General features: G+C 41.6%; 1 protein-coding gene across 10 annotated transcripts in view; it reads right to left on the bottom strand.

The window, feature by feature from the left end:
- The window catches only part of celsr1a (cadherin EGF LAG seven-pass G-type receptor 1a), a 59,449-nt gene that overhangs the window by 30,631 nt on the left and 4,639 nt on the right, over positions 1-24,179 (bottom strand). For all 10 annotated transcript variants that reach the window (XM_086059193.1, XM_086059192.1, XM_086059188.1 and 7 more), the window contains exons 2-6: positions 6,346-6,701; positions 4,008-4,296; positions 2,810-3,032; positions 2,099-2,214; positions 912-1,000 (exon numbers count right to left, since the gene is read on the bottom strand). In XM_086059193.1, coding sequence (XP_085915319.1) covers positions 912-1,000; positions 2,099-2,214; positions 2,810-3,032; positions 4,008-4,296; positions 6,346-6,701 — 1,073 coding nt within the window. The remainder of the gene's footprint in view (positions 1-911; positions 1,001-2,098; positions 2,215-2,809; positions 3,033-4,007; positions 4,297-6,345; positions 6,702-24,179) is intronic.

Genomic DNA, 24,179 nt, shown 5'->3' on the forward strand with positions numbered 1-24,179 from the left:
ACGTCTGACTTTCTTTCTTTTTTTTCCCCAATTCTCTTCAAACTTTTTTAATGCATTTATAGTCGAAATGACATTATTTTTACTAATATGTTTAGATTTTTATGCAGTTAAAGATTAAAATCAATTGCTGCAAACCAATATAGAGTTCACATAAATACTGTGTAATTTCTTATGCAAGTTGCACATTAACTGTATTTTAAATTTCAATACATATTCACTTGATTAGGTACACATACAATGCAATGCAATACAATACTGTAGAGTTACAGCAAAAAGACTATAAAGTCTTTACAACGATAGCCAGAAAAGTCACTATTTGCATTGGGTCTTATTACATTGTGCATGGTAATGTTATGGCTTTGAGATACAGAGAGACTGGACAAGTTACAGAAAGGCAAAGAAGTGGAGAATGTTCATGGAATCAAAATTTAATTGGAATTTTGTCTTTCAGCTTCTTGTTAGAGAACAGCAATGAGGTTCAAAACCTACTGACAAGGTAAATAAAGTTAAACTTTCAAGGTTATAGTGCATTGTAGGTTCATCCTGAAATGACACGCCTAAGCCCATCACATCAGTTATTGTGGGCAGTGTACATTGAACTCCGAGTTACCTCTCATTTTCAGAGGTTCGAAGGGTTATCTCATTCCCAGCCTGCTTTAAAACCGATTAGAACAATAGCTGCGGGCTCTGGAAGTTTGTTGGGAAAATAAAACCTGACATGTGACTTGAAGGAGAAGCTCCTCTGATAGATTATATTTCTCTCCTCAAAGTGGATACATGAGACACATTTGGATATAATCACTGGAGATGGTGCTTGATTAAAAACAATTAAAATTTAAAAAAAGGCAAGAGGATCACCCGTGGGAACTAATTTGAAATAACCTCCTAAGACTATACTGGCAGCTCCTTACCTTGTTGTAGTAGTGGAGCTGCACAGAATGCCACTGGCCATCACTGACACCGCCTGGGACAAAGGGGGACACGGTGGTCTTGGTCTCACCTGGAGGAAGGACAAAACTTAGTAGAAGATAGAAGATGAAGCAAACAAATCAATGTTTTCGATTTTAAAAAGTGTCAAAAACAAGTTGCATCATAACTTGACGCAAACCCGCCCATCACGACCACGCCGTGATCATAAATCACCATTTGGGAAAGGCGGTATTCATCTGCGCTGTCAGTGTCTCGACCTGAGCATACCGCCGGCCGCAAAGACTCCGGCTTTACTGATAAATGACTTTGTTTGTCAAAGGCAGGAGCGGCCGGCCCCGAGCAAGAATCCACAACACTGACAAGAGTGTTGTGTATGGGTGTTGCTTTAGAAAGCCTTCCTAAACATTTGTCAACAGCAAAATCAATAATTAAATGTCTACAAGATGGCATTTTAATGGCTAATGTAGGCGGCAAGGTTTAATCCCGAACTAAGGGAACTAAAATGTAATAAGACACAAAACAAGCATTGTTAATTACAGCATACATTTTAAATGGCACTTGGGGATTATTTTTCAAAATGGGATGTTAAATAGAATAATGTAGAATTGTTTGAATGAATCATTTTAATCACAAAACTATTTTCTATATATATTTTTTTACACACATGAGCTGACAAAATCTCCCTGGCGGAGGTTTTATCATGCACCCATGTACAGTATTCATCAAGTGCAAAGTTAACACAATAACAATCAAATATTTTCCTCTTCCACCTCTCATTAGCTCGTAATCCGCCTTTAATTTCAAAATGAGTGCACTCAACTTTACAGTCATACTTCAGATTTGGCAGTACTCCCAAAACAGGATTCAAGTAATCGTATTGAACTGTATCCCCTCCACCTCTGTGCAACCTCACGACCCTTGTACAGGACCATGGGAAAAATTAGTGAGTCGGAAAACAACCCCGATACGCTTTTGATCTGAGGATCAGCAGTTATCAGCACATGAGAATGTGCACAAGTGTGCGGGTGTTTATTTGACACGGAGTTGGGCACTTTAAGATAACATTAGGAGGAAACTGTCAATTGCGTCTGCACACACAAGCGCAACTACATCAGGATGAACGTCAGGTCTGGAGGTGAATTCGGGAACTTGAGGAAATTAGCCAAACCTCCAGAGAAGGTGAGTTGAATCTGCTCGTCGATGATTTCCAAAGCGATGAAGTCGTGTTTCTCATTGAATCGGCCATTGTAGAGGAGCAGGGCGTTTCGTTCTCTTGTCGCAAACCTGGTAAGGTAAAAAGCACAAAACAGACCACTTTTTCTATCCTTTTTTCCCCATTGTCTTGGAAACCAGAAAAGCTCATTCTAAGTGGTGAGTTAAATTATTAGAGTCAGTAAAATGTAAAACAAAAACAAAACAAAAAAAAAACATAAGCAATCACATCAAGTGATTAAGTAAGAGAAAGCAGGAAATGTGTAGCGTATGGGCTTTGGACAGGAAAGCGGGTCCCCCCCCACTCCCACCTTCATTAGATGATATGGGCCCGTGCAGTAGCAAAGCGGCAAACCTGGCCCACAAGTGAGCAAAGTTCATGTGCGAGCTGTTTGGGAATGCAAGGTGAGGGCAGAGGAGTCAGCCGGCAGATGCCAGCGAGCCAGGAAGTCGGCAGGGCTGTAGCCAGACTCTGATAAGGGAAACTCATCACAAAGACTTTCCTGTTTTGAGGGCAGCGCAAACTTTTTTCTCTCCATCATACGACTGATTGACTCCCATCATATTTGCTTTAGCTTTCCTACCATTGTACAGGAAGTAAAACAAGCAAGAATGTTCTATTATGAAAAGGACTGCAAGGGAATGAACAAAAGGAGGAGCAACTCACATGAGAGAGACGGTAAAGTGGAACCTTTGCCGCAGACCCCTGAAGGTGACGAAGGACTGTCCGGGGAAGCTGCGCGTGGTCATCTCGCAGAAAGGCTTCTCGTACTCGCCCGGTAGACACTTGCACATGAAACCTCCGGCGAGCCTGTTCACACATTCGCCGCCGTTCTTGCACACACCTGGCACGCAGCTATCCGATGAGGCGTTCACCTCACAGTGTTCGCCTATGGAGAGAGAAGAAGGAATTAGAGTCCAGAGTCCATTTTGTCCCTTTATATCCTCGACATGCCCTCTGAAGCTTTGGTTGAACAGAGGGCCCCAAAACTCCGTCTTAACTACAAAGCCCAAAGTAGGTAATGGCATGTTTGGCCTTATCTAAAGGGATGAAGACGATTTACAGGAAGAGACCTTGAAAATTCCTCAGGTAAATCCAAGGATATTGAGATATTAAGATGACCACTTAAGCCCATCCAAGTACCACTTTGAGGTGGAATTCAAACGACAAATGTACATATCCATTAAAGTATCTTTTTTACTTTCGTTGCGTGATTAGAGGCTTTAGCTTCTGCAATTCTGCACAGAAAATAGAGCTACACATTTTTAAAAGTACTCGAATTGTGATTTTGTGGCACTATAGGGGCCATGATCTAAAGTTAAATGTATTATTGTTGTAGATGCAAATGACAATGAATCTTCTCAAAGTCCAAGTTTTTGGTTTTAGTCATAGAAATTCCACTAATCATGAGCAACTGTCCAGACATGATCGGGACCCCGACCGTCTCCACAAGAGCCTGGAACCAGGTAATGGCCCTTCTCTCTGCGGCATAATCCCATTTTCCGTGGAGTGAATTATAAGGATCTGTTTCCCTGTAATGCGGAAACCCAAGGAGAACACTGTCATCAGCCCAATTATGGGACAGCGATGAGTCCAAGTGTTCAACTGTGACCTCCAAAAGGGAGCCGGCACTCGATTTTTGGTACGTAAAACATGCTTGGGGGAATAAGGGGGGGCGAGAGCGGGTCAGTGAGTGACCGAGACAGGTATAATGGGATAATGAGATCAGATAAGTTGGAGGAAGAGAAGGGAGGACAGGGCGATGAAGCCTGTCTCGCTCGGACCTATTAGAGAGAGACACAGGAGAAGAGACTGTCGGGTATCAGGTGAACAAGAGCAAATATTCCAGAAAATAGTCTCTCACCGGTGAAGTCTTCCAGGCACTCGCAGGTGTAGCCGCCCTCTCGGCTGCGACAGCGACCGTTGTTCTTGCACGGTCCAGAGTAGCAAAGGTCGATCTCCGTCTCGCAATAGTCGCCCGTGAAGCCGACGGGGCAGCGGCAACGCAGCCCATTGATGGGGTGGATGGGCCGGAACAGAACCGTGCTGGATGCGATGAAGGGGGGCGAGCTGTCGAACTTCAGCACGGAAACGCACTTCATGTAGTTCTCGCAGGGCTCGCGCAGGCAAATGTTGTCGTCAAATGGCAAAACCTACAAAAAAAAGAAGGAATTTGGAAATATAGTTTCAAAAATGTGAATGCTGGGCTTCATGGGTGTCCAAGCTCGGTCCTGGTCCCTGCTCCAACGCACCTGTTCCAATCAGGCTTATGCAGAGCTTGCTGATGAGCTTCAGCTGTGTTGGAGAAGAGAAACATCCAAAACCTGCCCTCTACACCTCTGCCCTAACGTGACATGTTAGGGGGGAAAAAATAATTTGCGTTCCCTTGCAATGATTGCGAGATAACGCAAAAGTGTTGTTTTTTTTGCGAAGGGGGGGCGTTTATTTATTTTTTTGAACGAGTTGATGTACTTCCGGGTCGACTTTGGTGTGACCAAAAGCGACGAGGATGGAGCGTCTACAGCAGTGGGAAAGCTTAATTGAATTTTATTTCAAAAAGGTACTGCCGTAGATATCTATGCTATTGTGCCGCCGCCTCTCACCCGAGCGTTCGAGACTACAGTATTCAAACTGACCCGGAAGTACATAAACCTGTAAAAATTAATTAATTTTAAAGAAAGGCGTCCACTCGCAAAAACCTTTGCGTTATCTCACATTTTTTGCGAGCGAACACAAACGTTTTTGCGAAGGATCGCAATTTTGCAAGAGAACGCAATGTTTACGAGGGTACGCAAATCTTATTTTTTTCCCTACCATGTCACCTTAGGGGCTCCGTACTTCACTATACAGAGCAAGTACACTTTGATGCTGATTTTCTTTCATTGACTAATGCATGAAGGGCAAAATTCAGCCATCCAATATCAAGGAGTGGATTTTATAGATAGAGTTCAAAGGAAACATGGTTAAGCGGCATTGTACTGCACGCAAATGGAATAAGATGCCAGCCTTGAGTGTAAATGTTTCGAAAAACCTTGCTTTTTTTCCCCATACATTTTGATTGAGGTCTTTTAAAACATTTTTAAATCATTTTCATAGTATGGGCTTTTAGTAATTTATAAACCTACCTGTATTTATTCACTTCGGTTTAAAATGTTCTGTCAATGTATGTGCTTTTAATTATTTTGGTAAATTACTTTTATTTTCTTTGGTTTGCTTCTGAATGTCTGTTGTGGCTAACACAATTTTCTTATTGGCTTTTGTGGCAGCAATGATGATGTTCTACGAATTCTGCCTAGTAACAATTCAGTTGTCTGTAAAAGTACTTCTTCTTCTTAGTAAATGTTAGTACAGTGGTACCTCGAACACAATTCGTTCCTGTGAAGTGTTCAAAGTCCGAATTGTTCAACCTCCGAAACATTTTTGCATTTTAAAATCGGCACATTCACACATTCACCAACGTATAAAAATAAAACAATTTCTTCACACCAGCCAATCGGCTTTGGGACCGGACTGCAAAGTCACACACGGCGTCCTGTACAGGTCTGTCGCCACCCGGAGATAGTGGTAAGTGTTAACATGTTTAAAACTGTTGATAGCAATAGTGCTAACATTAGCTAAAGTATTTAGCACGGCCACCAGAATGCAAGTGAAAAAGTGGAAGTGCTCGAGGGGCTTTCATCAAAGAAAAAAAGGAAGGCGCTGCAGGAGAAAGAGTGGCTCACCTGTAGTGCAGTACTCGGCAGCGCTCTCTTTTTTGACATAATTTACCAAGCGACCCTCTCTTTCTCCGGTGTGCACAATGAAACTGCCAATAGCCCGGTACTCACAAACGCCAGCGTGCGGCAAGGCGGACACTCACTCCCCGCGTTTGGTGTTTAATTCAAACAGACGCTTCCTTGGGAGCATTTTTTTTGTTTTGCTTGCGTCACCACACCATCCTCTTTCGGCCATATTCTTTCGGCTTTAATTTAATTTTGTCCGAATGCCGAAAATGCATATTTTTGCCATTTTCGGCCGAAAATTATCCTTGGATTCGGTGCATCATTAAACAACACTAATATAAATAAAATTATTTTGAAGCACAACTATACTGACAACCTGGTAACCAATGCACTAGGTATAAATAACCAAGCATTGGCCCTCTCTTTTTTGGACCGAGCAGCAGGTTTGCATTTGTGTCCAATCATCCATACGTGCATTACCTCCTGAGATGATATGAGCCTGAGCAGAGTCCTGTTCAGGTAGATCTGCTCCTGCAGATCTTCTGAAGGAAAGAAGGTCCCCTTGCCGGGCCCTCCTCCGGGCTGCATGGCCGAGAAAGTGACATTGAGGATGGAGCCTTGCACGTCCGTGTCGTTCTGGATGTTGAACACAAAGACGGCGTCGCGCCTGGTGGAGAGCACCGCTGCCACGCCGTCCACGAAGAGGCCGAGCAGGCGCGACAGGAAGCGCTCCTGGGACATGTTCTCCAGGCGTACCGTGATGCTGTTGGTCAGCATGTCGTCAGTGATGATAGTGACGCGGAGCGTGCAGAGCGCCGAGGTGGTGTGGAGACCATCTGGAAAGAAAAAGTGAAGATACTTGAAGCTCGGCAAAATGGATCCCTGAATTGTTTGCTTTTTCGTCAACAAAATGTCAGGCGACTTTAGTTGTTTCGCAGCATGAGGACGCTCATGACACCAACCATCCACAGATTAGATGTCGGAGGATAACTACCAATAGAAACCTCTGTGATAGCACTGAAGCAATCCGATTGGCTGAAAACACAATCCAATATTTCCAAACTGACAAGTAATTGAATTGAGATATACTGTACAAGGATTCACAATAATACACAAAACAACCAGCACAAAACTACACCGGTGTCATTCATGTCCAGGTGTGTGTGTATTTCCTGACAACTATCAAGTTACACACACCATTTGTGTTGTCCACGACTGTTTTCTCGATGGAACAATAGGTTCAAAATCAGCTTACTATGTAATAGCTATGTACTGTAATTTGATCCCTTGCATACCAATTACTGACTATAATGTTGTGGTGCCTATGGAGGGTTAGCAAAAGGTTACAGGCTGCACAAGGCCTTGGTGACATAAAACTGACAACAGGTGGCTAAGGCGGCATGAAATGGATCATACTGATGAGGCTGAGGTTATGTCCACAGTATGACGACGTTTTTGAAAAGCTGTTTTTTACTCTGGATTAAACCTCTGTTGATGAGGGAAAAAATTCTGTCAACACGGAAACGTATTTGGAAGTTGTCGAGCGCATGCCGGAGCAGCAGGTGGCGCTATGTCCTGCGCGGGGGGCTGGGGGGGGGGGCTGGGGGGAGTCGCGGTGGGCTTTGCTCACAGTTGCCTCATCACTCTTACACAAGTCAAGCTGGAAAGAAAATAAAACTTGTATATTTTGGTTAAATTGGAAAAACATTAAAATATAATTTATTTAGGGTAACAATGTTAGTCAACAATTTGCTTGTTTGTTTTTACTCATAAATGTAAGGTGTTACTGACATTTACAAGGTGGTGCTCAAATGTAAGGGGCAACTGTCCTTTAAAATCTTAATTCTGTGTTGCAACTGTTTAAACACTTTAAATAATCAACTTAAAATTGTATCAAAGTTGTTGCCTTGAAATTTTTAGTTTTTGTTATGTTTATTTGTTTATTTATTTTTTTACAGAGTGGCAATATGGGGACAGCTTTCAACACTCCTGCCGTGTTACACTTTGCAGGATAGTGAAATGAAAAGAGCACAATGGATTGAAAATGACAATAATAATGCAAAAACAGCCCAAAATTGTGTTTTGTCTTGTTTTTGTTTTGGGAAATTTAACCCATTGACCAGATAGCCTGAATATTATATATTTCTTAATACACACATACAAAATAACCCTCTATTTGTTCTCAATCAGGTGACTAAACAAAAAAAGCAGCAAGACAGTTAATTGTTATGTGTTAAGTAGATGGTTCTTCTCTCATTCCGGGGGGCCACCTGTGCTATTTATAGAGCCAACCAGCTGCTAACACGGCATAACACACACATGCAGAAAGGATGGGCTGAACCGTGGAACCGACGGGTGTGTCGCTTGCAGACGAGATGGAAAAACCTGTTGACTAATCATTCAAAAATAAAGAGGGGAGCCAACATACACAATTAGAAACCTCTCTCTAGATGATGCAGTTCATGGCCACACACAGGCAAACACACACACACACGCTGACATGTGGACACACACTTCTGCAGCAGCTGGCTGTGAGTGACAAGTACACACATACTCGGCATGTGCACTCATACAATTTCTATACATAACGCATTCCCCGCATGTTTGACTGTCTTTGACACACATAAATTTTAATAGCGAACCCCCGGTCAACACGGGGCATACAGTATGTTCCACACACGCCCACTAGCACTACAGGTGAAAATCTGTGACATTCCATAGAGTTCTTTAACTGTTCACACCAAGTCCCACCAGAAAAAATACAACCGCCATGTCCAAAATGAGTTACAACACACACATAACTAGGAGTGGGACGATATAACGATGCCGCGATAAATCGTGATACTTTGTCTCCCGATAGATTATCGATACGATTGTAGTTAATATACAGCCACTATAAGGGCTCCATTGTTCATAAATTTTTAAGCAATTACTTGGCAGGCCGCTAGGGGGAGCGCCTCATAAGAGTGGCGGGGAAATGTATGGAAGTCTTCAGGCGAAGAAGACTCATGAGCTTACTTTTACTTTTAATTGGATTTAAAATTTAAGTTATTTTATTTTATTTTTTTGCAATGTTACACAAAAAAAATCGTCACAGTTTATAGCCCACCAATGAGACACACTTTTTCTACACACAGTGTCATGTATTTGTGCATACTCTATTTGCGCGCGCGCACGCACGCACGCACGCACGCACGCACGCACGCACGCACACACACACACACACACACACACACACACACACACACACACACACAGAGTATGATTACTATTGAGATTTATCACCCTGAAAGACAATGGTAAATGAGAGCCAAAAATGTTAAATCCACGAGAGGTAAAAGCAGGAACCTTTAACGTCAATGCATTAAGGAAGGAAGAAAATAAAAAAATGCTCCACACCAACTCTTTTACAGCAGTTCAACGTTTTACAGCAACTAAGCAACAGGAACTTCCTGTTTCAGGTGTTTTAAATGCCTCAAAGCTGCCGGCGACTTTCTCCCCTCGCTTCCAATGGAAACATTTAAATCAAAACAAACTTCAGCCAGAGCTGCTTGCAGCCAATCACAGGCAGTAAAGGTCCCTATAGGATAAATGTGACCAATCAGGAAGGGAGGTACGCGCAGACATGTTAGACGACCGCTACTGATGAAAACATCATGATAATAACACAGACAAAAACACTTTGCTAATTGCTTCACTAGTTACACTTGACTAAATTAATCTTTTGAATTGTTGGTTGGAAGCGGGGATTAAAACATTGTTTTAACGAGATACCTTGTTTAAAAATAAAAAAAAATCTAACTTAAATATTAATGGCACAATAGCAGTAAATTTGGGGTACCATCTACAGTTATCAGCAGAACATAGAGACAACGGCACTTGTCAATGTTTTGCTAGTTACACTTGACTGAATTAATCTCTTCAATCCACATTTCCCCATTGTGGGAGAAATACAGGTTATATTACATTTTAACATACTGCAACATTATTTTTGATTAGAAGTGAACAAGATAGCTAGCTAGAGAGAGAGAGATACAAAAAAAATTGCTACAAAAATAAATTACACATTAAGGATGTTCGGATCACATTTTTTTGCCCGAGTCAAGTCAAATGATTTGGAGAATCTACCGATACAGAGTCCATTTTGCAATACCCAGACGCGTATCTAGCCCATTTTTGGGAGTGCTTCAGCACCCCCAAAGTGAACAATAGCACCCCCAAAATATAGATATATTTTGTGTGTTCTTTTTACCAAGATAGATACTTATAGCTATAATATATATATATAAACCATATAGTTTAAAAGTAATATTTAAACAACAAAAATACAGTACACCCCCCATTTGATTGAAATGAGTTTGATCCACCTTGACCGAAAACACAAAAACTCAATTTTGAAGTTTTGAATTAAAGACAAGATGTAACTAGTGCTAAAGCCAATTTGTTTTTTTTAATATGTTTTATGATATTTTTGCACTTCTCCCATACACAGACTTTACATGCATTATTAATATTATTTTGTAGATTCAAGCGCATTTCTTTTTTCATGTTTATGTTATGTATGTTTTTTATGACATGGCTGCTAATGTATTTTTTATGTCGTGTGTTTTATTTAAAAGAAAATTTCAAAAACAAATCCGAGGTCCATTTTTTGTTAATTCTCACTGTAAACTATGGGGAGCTGGTTTACTCCAGAAACATGCATACTGTCAATGCGTATGTTGAGGAGCTGTTGTATCAAAAAGAGTACCCTTCCCAAGAAATTAAGGTTGGGATGCTTATATTTTAAGTCATTTTCTCCTTTGCATAACTTTTATTAGATTTGGTTTACTCACTGACTTCCCATGCAATTTTTGGAATGAGAAGTACCCCAAAACCACGACAAGCGACCTATCACAACCAACCCCCCCCCCCCCCCCCCCGCCCCCTTTGTACCATCCAAGCACCTCCAAACGTCTTTATAGCACTTTTAAACCTCTGATCCTAGAATCGCAATACCGAATAAGGCTAAATATTGGACTCTTATGATAACTTGGGTGCAACTAACAAGCCACTGTGCCCTTCATCAGGTTGTTGACTTTAAACACGATCATGTGCCAACTGAGAGAGGATCATTAACCGCAGGAATGCACGGCGGGTTAGTAGAAAGACAGAATATAATGTAGATGTGAGATGTGCGAGGCCAGCTGTAAACACTTTGCACAAGCGCACAGCCAAGAGCACTTTGCACTTGCACACAAAAAAGTTCTGATTTTGGAGCCCAGCCACCGTCTGTCGACAGGTCTGCTGACGTGCGAGCGCGGCTGAGGAGGGGGATCCCTTCTCATCGTGCGCGGCAAACGCTCCAGACGTGAGAATGTGAAAGAAAATGGTCATAAAGAACAAGTAGGAGGCTCTGTCTGCGTATTAAGGTGGAAGAATTATGTCTGCATGTGTGGCCATATATCAGCATGCCTGCACTCTCAGCTGTTACAGTCCAATTTCCCCTTCAACACCTGCAACTCTTTAGGGGGGGGGGGGGGGGGCACAAAGAACACCCATTGCATTTCCATTCATTTTTTTCCTACTCGCTAATGTCATGAGCAACACAAATGGAGTGACAGCGATACCTTAAAATAAGACTGGTATTGGCACCAATACCGATACCTGGCATTGGTAGTCACCCATCATAGTCAGGAGGATACCACCTCTGCCTCAATTTGAGCCAGGAAAAACCCTGAATAGGGACTTTGGGGAGCGCTCGTTTTGGCTAGAAAACAACAGAGGTGCACACATGTTTATGAATTGATGTTTAAAGTTTACTCTGGGTGCGACAGAGAAACGTTTGAGAAGTAGAAACACTTATTTTGGCTAAAGAACCACACAATTATACATTTTAAAACATCTTCAAATTTGATTGCATGTAGTTTATATGAGAACAAACATTTCATAGGGGTGTGGCGTTTAAAAATGCGGAGGAACCACTTGTTTAGGCAAACGAACCACAGAGGTGCGTACAAGTTTAGAAAGTTTCAAGCATCATCAAATGACATGTTACTTTTGTAGTTGACTCTTTTTTTTTTTTCATTTATGAGGGGTGTGGCACATAGAAAAGCTTGGAAATCACTACTTTATGCTCAACAACACACTTCCTCTAATAATAAGTGCAACACACATTTCATGAAAACTGTGACGTAACTCTGACCTCCCAATTAATAGCAAATAATCATACTGAAGGACCAAGGTCTCAAGCGGTTCATGCCGTAGCCAGCCAAGCCCTTAACCTTTCACTTGACGCGCGCTTGAATTCGGCACCCCACTGTTTTCGCAATATCGCCACCGAGCTGAATGGCCCCTCACAAGTCCTAGACAAGCGCTCTCGGTTAGCTGCACTTAAAAGCCGAGTGCTCGGGAGCAATAAGGCCCAGATCCGACCTGGTTAGAATGTCAACGTTAGTAGAATGGCAGCACTGTTCCAACTGAGACAAATGAGCAGTATGTACTATAATCCTTGAAGATATCATTCCACCCGCTGTGATACACAAAATCAAGCCTAACAGTGGCAAAGTATCGAGCACCACGCTCTCCACGACTACATCCACTTGATTGACTTTGCCGTCTTTCTTCACTTCACTTCAGCCCCGTGCTGACTAATCACGTTAACTCCCACTAGCTTCCTCTTATTAAAGGTTCAAAGGCTGCGGCTTGCAGGTGTCATCTAGCTCTGTTCTCGCCTCTTGATGTGACGGCAAAAAAAATAAAAAAATCAACGTCTGCCCTGCAGGAAGAGATTTATAGGCCTTTTTTTAAACCAGACAAATACAGTAATTTTTATTTATGAGACATTTTTCATTGACAACATATGTTATACTCTATAGTAGATAGAAGATAAATTAAGTGTCTTTCCTAATAATTCATGGATCATTTGTTTTTAAAAGAAAAAATTAACCTGTAAAACCAACATAGTTATGTTTAATAAATCTAGCATTGTTAATGCAGATTGAATTATTCTTTGTATTTATTTATTTTTAAATACATGGGAATAGGACCTTTGAACAATTGCGATATTAATGGGGGAAGAGGGGGAAAACAACTGCAATTATTTTAATTTTTTTTATTGTTCAGCACCACCACTGTTGTATTTGAGAACCACAAGACAAAACTTCATCTGTTTTTCAATTTCAATTTAAAAAAAAGTCCCCCCTTTCCCCTTGCTTAAAAAAAAATCCAAAACACTAAGCAAAAGCATGTCATATTTTATACAATACAGTTTGTATTTATAATTTTACAGAACATTTTACTATTAGATTATATTTCTTAAACATCTTCTTCTTTTCTTTTTTTTTTTGTCCTAGGAATGTGTTAGCGAAGAAAATGTGAACATTTAAAAACATAATTTCTTGAACTGATGGTACTTTAAGTTTTTTTTCAAGTTTTTTTTTGATAACTTCAATGTGTTGAGCCACCGTGCAAGTGTTTGTGTGTGTGTGTGTGTGTGTGTGTGTGTGTGTGTGCTCAACTGAATAGGATTATTAGCTCATTCAAAAGGCCCTTTTTCCCATCACAATTACAGCAAGGTGAAGAGTCAAATGCTCCTTCCTACCCTGCAGAGGAGTGCGACCGCTCAACTATAACCAAGAACACATGTGAACAATGCAAAGACCGCGACGCCTAATCAGCAGTTTGTCACGCACTAAATTGCCACACTGACATGCAAATAAATATGTTCACGCTGCAATACAAATGCTCTAATCAGACACAACCCGATCTGGTTCGATAAGCTGACAAATAGTAGCTTTGGAGGTGGGATGAGCGGGATCAAAAGTTTCCTCCCATGTTGAAGTGTGTTGCTCTCTTAAGAGCCACCCAGCCATGAATGGGCCAATCGGAGTCTAGGATCCATTACACTGACACCAGATCTAGTCTCAAGCTGCCTGCTGGATTTTTCCCTTCCCTTGCTTAAAATGTGACTGATTCATGAGCAAAACTTGAGCGTCATAATAATTTCTTTGTTTTTGGTTTTCAACCTCCACCCTTCATTCCAGCTCTCTGTTCCTTCCTCTCCTTGTCTCCAAGGAGGTGTCTGGTTACAGTTATTGTTGGTGCTGGTTACTGATAAATAGGGTGCCTGGTTACCAACTGGCACGCCATTGGCTCTGTCCAACAAAGCGCTGGGAAGGAGGCGGAATAGGGTCGTGATGAAGGGGGGTTGTCGCCATGGGAAACGCTGAGACTTGTGTCTAAATGCGGTTAAATAGAAAGTCGAGCAACTCCTCGACTTGTTTTGCTTGGACAAAGCTGAAGAGACACTGACCCTTCTGACACCCTCACAGACACCTGCTGAATGGGTCACCATCTTCCTACACCCCATCTCATGTTAACTGTTGCTAGCTGGGAAGTGGCAATACAAATATATGTTCAAAACAAGTCAATACTTTGTATTAAATTATTACTTATCATAGCTTATGAAAAATAAAAAAATTGGGGGGGAAATCAAATATACTAACACATAACAATAATACTGATAGACATACCACCTGTAATAAGTCTAATGACACAACTAGTTGTTATGACATTGGACAATTGCCATACTTTTCTAATATTCTACATTTTATCCCTAGCGAGACCAGGACCAAAGAGAATTCTCCAAAAGGCAGAAAAAGTCATAATTGTCATAATAACGCCTCATTCATCATCCTTGGAAGCTTCTGGATAATCTCGGTTGTCAGGACAAACGATTATAACGATTACAATTATAAGAAGGTAGCACTGATGATTAAAAAAAAAAAAACATGAACATTTATTTTCTCAACGGAGTTCTTTTTGTAGTGATTCATAGTGATGAACAAGATCAGGCCAGCCAATGTTGCCTTGTAAAAGCACCATGTCACTGTTGTAATATGTGTAGCACTCAATGAGTCACCAGTCAGGGGAATTGTATCTCAATCACACTCCATGTTTTACATGCAGCGTGTGATTGTCTTGTTTCGGGGGTTGGGATTTTGTTTTTTATGGGCCTTCTTGTTGTTTTTGTCTTGTGTTCCTGGTTTCTTCCCTTGTCTTGTTATGTCTAACCACGTCCACCTGTGTGTGTCTTCCCTTCCCCAGTTGTGTCTCATTAGTGTTGGTGTATTAAGGCCCCATCCAGACGGAAGCAAAGCTGGCTTCGTTCCTCAAAGAAATCTCGTATTGCACAGAAGCATTTCAAGACTTGTGTGTGTCCAAAAGAAGACGCTGAGGACGTTTAACGTCTGTAATGTATATGCCAAGTCTGGAGTGGCGCTGTAGCGCAACCACAGGGAGTTAACGGAAAGCGTAAAAGAAGAATCAGCGAAGAAGACTTTTTTTTCTAACTTTATTGTCAATTTGAATTTGATTAATTGTTCAGCCCGATGCTAAATTAACTAGTATGCATTCTACCAACTGCCAAAAGCAAAAAGTCAACTAGAGATGTTTACAATAGGGAATTCTAAGGTTTTAGACCTGCAAGGCGACCTGGACCACATGGTTTAAGCTCATGTTGTCAACTGTTTGGCTGGAGTGAGCCAGCTGGTAAATTGCACAAACATGAGCCCAAACCATGAGTCAGACAGTCATCCATTCAGTCATTAAGCAAGTTAGCAGCAGGGCAGCCGGTCAAGTGGGAAAAAAGTCATTGATTTAATCGCGGATCCGTGCTTATAAACCAAGAGTTTTCACGCAAACACAGATGTCACAGCGGGAATCGAACTCATGGCCAATCTGTTACAAGACATACCACCAATGCATTGTGCAGTTGTGATGGGGGTGTTGAAAAGGTGAAGTGGAGAAAACTGTGGCACGCTTGAGTGGAGGGGAATAATTCCCTCTCACCGGGAGATTCTTTGAAGTCAGGGGTGTAAAAAAAAGAGGGAATGTGTGGGTAAAAATAGAAACCCCCACTTCTTTTCTTCCCTCATCTTTAATCCCCAATACTCCTTCTCCCTTATTCACGCTCTTATCTGAGATGTAGCGGCCATCTCGTCAGCCAGCGTTTTTGTCTGTCAGGGTCACCCAAGTGTCAGCATTGTGCTCCGTGACACTTCTGGCGAGAACGCGGCGTGATAATGAGTCGGGAAAAACACCACAGGGTGTGCCGCTGTCTTCCCAGCAACCAGATGTTAGTCTAATATAGCATCTTATCAAAATGACACGCAAAAAAAACTGCACATCCACATAAGGGCCAATGTGTGTCAGGAAAAATCCTGAAAAAATAAAAAATAAACTGTCACTGGGCAAATATTTTGTACATGAACTAAAGAATAATAAATAAATAAATGTTCTGGCTTAATTATATAATGGTGGTGGGAAATGATAATTTTCTTCAGTTATTTGTCAACCGATTTGTCAACTACATTACTCCCACCCACAGGACTGGAGTGGAATGGCAGCTTATGATGCTCCACCAATACATACAAATATCCTGAAAACCGTTTTTCTTCAGTTGTCTGTCAACCACAGTTTCCTGTCACCCACAGGGCTGGAGTGGAACAGCAATTTGAACAAACAACGTCCCCACTAAGTTGATATGCTACAATTACATACTTGACTCAAGAACCTAACAGTTTCAAGTTTGTCATTTTGAAACTGCCACACTACACAACACTAATGTCCGTTCCGGCACATAAAGATAACATTTTTAAATGCCATGTCCAGTCTGGATCGTTTTAAAACTGTCCTTCACATTGTGATAGGAATTTGTCAAAACTAATTTGCTAGTGCACCTCGAAAAACGCTTGACAAAACGTTGACGTGCTGTTCTTCACTTAAGGTAGTAATTACTGTCACCCTATAGTGTAACATAACTTTTTATTGGCACGGCAGAACTCAACATTAAAAGACCCCCAAAAAAATAGGAATCCCTCCATCAACGAATCATCGCATGCAATGGGTTCCAGGTGTCTTCCCCTGTCAGAGTGATTGGTGTCACATCATCTTTCTTCATCAGCACACTCACCCTCGCTCCGTCCTTTCAACTGGGATTTATTAGGGCAGAGAAACGCTAAATCTTTCGACTTTAGAAACTTGCACACACACGCCCCAAAGGCGACCCCCAAAGAGACACATTTATAGTCATCCACATTTGAAGTCCATCCATCAGGAAAAGGGGAATATTTTAAAAAATATTGAAGGGTTTGTCATGACATGTCTGACTGCTCTTCAGAGAAGAAGCTACTGGATACGTATTTTTTACATTTTGACTGCATATGAAGGAAAATATAGTCTACTAAACAGTTTAATGCTTAAGAATAAACTACCCATGATGGAGAATGGCTCATGCATTTTTCTGATGGAATTACATCATCTGGTGATCTGCACGGTCCCCTAAAGGAAACTTCAGGACCCCATCTACCAAGGAGTGTATAGGTCTGTTGTTTTTGTATTTCCATTGCTGGATTGCAACTGATCATTGTCATCATTACTTTTGTAAAATGTTCTGGTCCGCTACCACAGAGGAGGAGTAACTGGCTAAAGGGCTACACAATAGGGTCCACTGATTGGCAAAGGGGAATGTAAAGTTAAGAAAACGAATAGGTTCCGCAAAAGTTGAATCAAGGCACCTGGACTCTTTTTGTTTGTTGAAGACCTCAAATCCAAAAAGCATCTTCAGTTGTTAATCTTTTAGTTGTGCAGTTCCCCTGGAACCACACCTAGAAAGAACTGACTTTAGGACTGAATACGTATTTTGAAGGAGAGATCAGTTGCCTTGTTTTAACTTTTGCGGATTACCATGATCTGGATGACTGAGAATCTACACAAATGAAAAGCTGCTATGTTTGTCTTGACTGGAAACAGGCCCAAAAGAAAGAACACAAAAAAAAGGTTTGATGTGTCCATTGTTAGTTCATTACAGGGTTGACATAATCTCAAACTATTTAAATCACCATCCCCCTTTAGAGTACGCACTGAAAACGTGTACTCTTCAAGACTGAACAACATGCACAGAAGCAAGAGCATATTTATCACCACCGGCCAATTCTCACACTGGCTTGACTTTTTTTTAAAAAGAAGCTCAACCCAACTGCTCGACACACGCACAAATGTCCACGAGCATGACGGCACATGCATGCACGTTTTATAGCCACTTCAATTATAAGGAGGTTTCTTGGCATTCCTGTGGTGGAAGGGTGGCGATACACAGAGGCCGCGTCCTCAAAGTGTGTGGCTCAATCCGCTGTTCATAAGTCTACAGCACGATATATAATTAGAATTGGGCCACCGTTGTATAGTGGACCTTTAGTTTGCATCGTTAGTCAAATACAGAATTGCATCAGAATTTAGTAGGAGATGTAGTTAGGAATAAGTTAAACACTGCAGTTCTATTTGAGATCAGACTTAAACAACCTATAAAAAAAAGAACAATATTGGTATGCTATGATATGGTGGCATCAGGATGGCAAAATAGTAGAAGTGAAGCACTGTATCAGTTACACAGTGTCGAAGGTATGTGCCCAGAGAGTCTGTCATCGCTTTGGTAATAACAGACCATTTTGACGATCAGCCCTGCAGCTTTTTGCTTCTTCATAGATCAAAACGGCATGAGTGAATAGTGTGTGCAGGAATGGATGGGCATAACGTACGGCTGACTGGGAAGAACCGTGTGTGATCATCGCCTCGAAGCTAAACCGCAACAGCTCGCTTCTTGCGTTGCACCGAGCTGACATCAGTGTGTTCTTAACAAAAAACAACAATGGAAGGAGAGCTGTATTAATGATAAAGTGAACTTCAGAAGCCCTACTGGAAGCCCATGATAATGAAATGGTCATGGAATATTAGAACCACATAAGTCTCTATTGAAAGCATTCTGTGAAGCCATTACAGCAAGTGTGGCTCTCGACACTGCGACAATCACTTCTCGCCTTTAAAACAAAGCTACTAGGTTGGCGACACAAGTGGCTGTTAAGCTGCTTCTCACACATGGAACACGACCTGTATAACCTGCAAAGTAAAACGGGAGTCTCATTTGTTTTGAGTGATTGTTACATACGGAAAAGTTGTTTCAATATCTGTTCGACAAGTATTTGTACCTGAAATGGCACCCGTAATTGGTGGATTTCGAGCTTGATTTATTTTAACGTTATATAGTCATTTCAACAACAACATCTCAGTCCTTCTGCTCTGTTTAATTGACCTCTGGGTACGATTCAAACAGAGGTCATCAATCTCGCAACTTTGTTGCCTCATAGTCAGGTGTCAAACTTGGACAGCCTCATCACGAAGGAACAACGAGAATGACTGAGGGCTTATGACTGGGCTGAAACTCAGCGCAAAGCTATTTTTTCTTGAAGGAACGAGGCGCTAACTTGATAAAAAGATGTGGACGACAGACAGCAGCAGGCATCTTATTTTCAAATATCACGTGCAGACAGATGATACGCATTGTGGAGATTCTTTGTGCTCCTTGACGACAAAATGTGTCCGGAGAATTGCGTCATCTAAATAAGCACACCGTCTACGGTCATACAATTCCATATTTTTTTGTGTGTGACATGGGTAAAAAAAAACTCCCAAGTGAGAGGATAAAGTCGCATCTGCTTTGATAGACTTGAAACCAAACACATTTTTGGAGGGGTTGGGTGCTTTTTGTGCCCCAGATAAAAGGTGCAAAGGGATCCGTGTGTGAAACTTGGCCTCAACACTGCAGGGCGAAGACGCTCCAGCTGCCATCTGAGGTTCTGAGGTTGACTGGGACCAAAAAACGTCTCATGTAGTAGAGCTCATGTGCACAAATGAGTCATTGCTGCCTACATAAAAAAAAGATGTTCCAGTTCAAAGTAATCCAAAGAGGAACCTAATACATCTAAAAGTCAGCTCCATTTCGAGACGCTAAAAGATAACGCCTGCAGGTTTGGAGAGAGATTTCAAAAAGCGTCCGAACTTTTAGAACAAGGTCCTACCTAGAGGGTAATCTTTCCACACACAAAAAATGCCACCCATACACAGTGAAAAAACTGCAAATAACACGTATTAAAAACAATAAGTGCTTATTTAGGATGCATTGCATGTTTTTAGGTATATATCTTTTTTTATATTTCCTTGTGGTTTACTTTCTGTATCAACACCACGAGCAGCATCAGCGAGCCCATTGAGGGAAAAAACAAGTGTTGCCTGAGAGGCAGCACACCTGTTACAAAACGTCTCTGTCAAGTCCAAGATCAACATTTCAAGAGGATCAGCATTTAAGCTCCAATTAAAATTACACAGTGTCAGCTTTCATCCATGCCGTAATGCTTTGTTGTACAAACGGCTTGATGTTTCTTTATGTGTATACAGTTAATCAATATTGAAAATCTGATCAGTACTGGTCTGTTAAACCGGTTAGAGTTCCATCAAAATAAACTACACTGTCAGTGCCAATACAGATTCAGAACCAATAAGCAGTCAGTGAATTTTACACAAGCTGTCACGGAAACACTTCACGTGTGTTCCTCCCTTTCAGACAACAACCTCATTAAAATAGTAGCACAATAAGCCACATATTCTTTATTGACATTCTAGTATGACAGATTAGTAAGAAAGACAGTCTAGATACATAGCATCCAATTAAAATTACTATTAATGTGTTCACTGGCAATGACAAAAAAGTGACATAAGAAAAAAAGGATTATGTCAAAGCACATTAAAAGACTAGGTCAGGGGTGGCCAAGTTTGGTCCTCGAGAGCCACTATCCAGCCTGTTTTCCATGTTTCTCTCCACTACATGGAAAACAGGCTGGATAGTGGCTCTCGTGGACCGAACTTGGCCACCCCTGGACTAGGTACTAAGCACTATTAGTTCAAATACCACTAGTCATCTAGTCAAAGACTTGGAATTTGACCATATTTGATGAAAAACACATATCCAAAGTCCAATTCAACATGTGACACCTATTGTCAAAAGTTGGGACCATCTTTGTAGTATCATAGTAAGATTAGAACATAAGAGAAGAAAATACCCCATTACGAATGGTCAACTTCTGTTGATACTTGCATGACCACTGAGTGTTTAACTAAAGTATACAGCACTGCCTTTACGGTTAATAAAGGTTTTATAATGGATGGTAAGAATTTGAAATGAAACACTATTTTATGTGGGGAAAAAGTCAGACATGGCCAAAAACGGGAGTGTGTTCAAAGTAAGGAAGAAGATGGGGCCACAATTCCAAAATCATTGCATGCTTAGGGAATGAATTCAGCCTGTACAATGAGAAGATCCCCAAGAGGATTGCCTTGCTATCATTCTTTTTCTCACACTTGTCATTCAACCTGCTATACAGTCAAGCCTCCCTCCTCCTGCTCCCCTTGCCATTACTTAACATTCCTACAGCGAGTCATCACACCATGTTTGTAATGTCACACTCGTGAAGCGCTTACAGGCCTTTTTTCTTTTTCAATTTTATCAGCGGTGAGTGAAAACAAAGAAGAGCACTGTGTCGTTTGAGTGAGAGCAAATACATGTTTCAGGTTACGACCTGTTGGAGTCTGAGTGGTGAAATCCGTGTAGATAATCCTGACCTATATAAATGACCAGGCATTCGAGGATGGTTTATATGATATGATGTGTAGCATAAAAGTTGTAACAGGAGGTGAAGGCCAAAAAATGCAGCCAAGATATCCATAACTTTAAGACCAATGAAAGTACAACATCGGTCTGAAAACTCAGAATACTTGCCGCTACCCCACCCCTTCACCTTTTCCCCCTTGGCCTGAGGCCCTTGCGTTTGCAAACAAACAACGGCACTCTTTGAAATCCCAACCGCAAACACGCTAGCACGACGAGACAACACCTCCCTGGGGAACATCCACTTTCCGCCAACCTCCCCCAAACAGAGATTTCCTGCTGACCATTTGACCTTTGCATAGATAATGTATGCATCCAATTCACGGTGTTCTCATTTCAATCTACTAGAAGAGTAACTCCTTGGGCCTTTACAAGCATCTCCGGCCTGTCATAGAGCAAAGACATCAGTGGAGTCAGACAGTGACCAGCCTGAAGGCAAACACACCACCATTTTTCCCATCATTTGAGGTCAAAATACATTCACTTTAAATACAGTGGATAGTGGCGTATCGAGCTTGGGGAACTTTTGAGCAGACAAGCATGCAGACAAAAGGCAGGGAGAACAGTAATCTAATTACGTTTCTGCAGCCACTCGGGATGGATTTAGCTGCAACAACCACGTGAAAAGACAACAGTGTGGCCACGCACAAAGAGACACTTTGAGCAAAGAGAAATATGTGAGAGAGACAATGAGGAAAGAACATTGAGACTGAAAGGGAAAGAGAGGGGACGGTAATGGTGTGCGTGACATCTGAAAAATGAATGGGATTTCCTCAGCGCGTTTTTGAAATACTGCAGCACTTCACACATACATTTCCCCTCTGCAAACAATTAACATAGATGCCGTGCAACTATAATAATGAACAAACTATCCAGGAGCCTCAGAATATTCACAACGAAATGTAGAAATCCTTTTGACATTCTGTTGATTGAAAACATTCCAACTTCAAAATGCTTAGCTCATTCAAGATACAAACTACCAAATTCTCCAACTCAACCAACCTTTTATAGAGTTACCTCATTCTTCCACATTTCTTGACCACTTCAAACTGTTCCCAATTCAAATCTCACATTCTGCATTTCAATTAATGCCATGGGCATTTCAGTTCATCGTTAGCCCTTCAGCATTTACATGTAATATCCACGGAAAAGTCAAAAGGATTTCACAGTCAGGTTTGTGTGACGTGTTTGGCTTGACATCTGTTACAGTCCATCCGTACAGCCCCTCATTAGCAGGACCTCTCCTGCTGCATTCGCCAGTTGGAGGTGAGAGGTTGTGAGCAAAGCAGTTCAGGGTCATTCCTGGGCCTTGTTACACTTTGATCTCACAGGTGGGACGCCCCCGTGTCGTGATGAGTCTGAGTCACTCATTGGGTAGGAAGTCACATTTCTCTTGATAATCAGACAGTAAAGACAATTTGCTGAATGCCTATGTAGTAACGGCCATCCTATGTTTCTGGAATAGGTGCCTAAATAACATGAATTGAGGACCAGACAGCTGGTTCACAGATTTCATTTGCATTTCAGCAATCCCACATACCACGTAATAGCACGCCTGTCCAGAAAAAAAAACAGGGATTTGCTAAAATTATACGTTGCTATAGTGTCTTTGTGGAACGCAAACATATAAAAGAAAGGTTGGGAGTGAAAGCGGGGATCGTAGTGGTGGTGGTAGGGGGGTGCCCATTGAGAACAGAAAAAAAAAGCTGAGCTATGCAACTCCTTGAACAGGATTAAGAAGCAAACCAGATGCATGGCAGCCAAAGCCCCACGGGGAGAAAAGAATGGTGAGGGGGTGGGTGATGGAGAGGAAGGTGGTGCGTGTAGCAGCACGTCATCTTTCAACAAGGCCATTGAGAAGAAGATCAGAAGACAGTAGCGCATCAATCACCGTTAATCTTCTCAGTATACCACACCTCAGCTCCTATCAAGTGCATGTGATTTTCAATAATACATGATTCGCGCTTTAACCAGACAAAGCAAACTTCTAAATTAAGGCTTCAAATGATGGTTCTGGCTGGCAGCTTGTTGGCATCGAGCAAGTGTGTGAGTCTGAGCACTTTTTTAACACTGCAGGCTTGACTTATTTTGCAAAAAAGAAAAAGAAAAATCACAGACTGAGTAGAAGCTATTTATGGGAAGCAAACAAGTGCATTACAGTGAAGTGATCTCGGCAGATAGTTATCATTTTCAGAACCCCTCGAATGTTTTAATGTGAAATTCGACGAGCTGAGATAAGGGTTGTAACAAAACCAACATCCAGGCCTGGACTAACAGGTCGCTCTATCTCTTGAGTACAGACAGGACAGTGTTGCGGCTAGCTCTATGTGTTAAGCAAGTGTATCTCAGGAGAGATAGCGGGGGGGAACATTCCCAGGCCTTGTGAGCACCAAAACGAAAACCAAATAGGAACATATGACAGAGGTTTTGAAAATCACTGCAAAAGTCCTGTTTAAAAACAAACGTTACAAAAAAAATAGAAAAAATAGAAAAAAGAAACCATACCCTCACCTTCAAACCTTCACCCAGGAAGGTCTAAAAGCACCGGCAACGACTAATGAAGCCCCCTTTGGGACCATCTTTAGGTCACTGTTGTCAGGGATACACCAAGGGCTGTCAGCTGTTATTGACAAACAGGAGGGCAGGGGCTTTGAATCAAGTGGAGGGGGGGGCTATAAGGTCTGGAACTATTGAGGTCAGCTACCCAATACCCTCCACCCACCCCTAGATCTTCTGTGGGTTGCCTTTAAGAGTAATAAAAAGGACAGTCTGTCTT

This window comes from Leptonotus elevatus, chromosome 17 (assembly GCF_054856555.1).
Source record: "Leptonotus elevatus isolate MCC_2025b chromosome 17, RoL_Lele_1.0, whole genome shotgun sequence".
NCBI classification, from domain to species: Eukaryota; Metazoa; Chordata; class Actinopteri; order Syngnathiformes; family Syngnathidae; genus Leptonotus; species Leptonotus elevatus.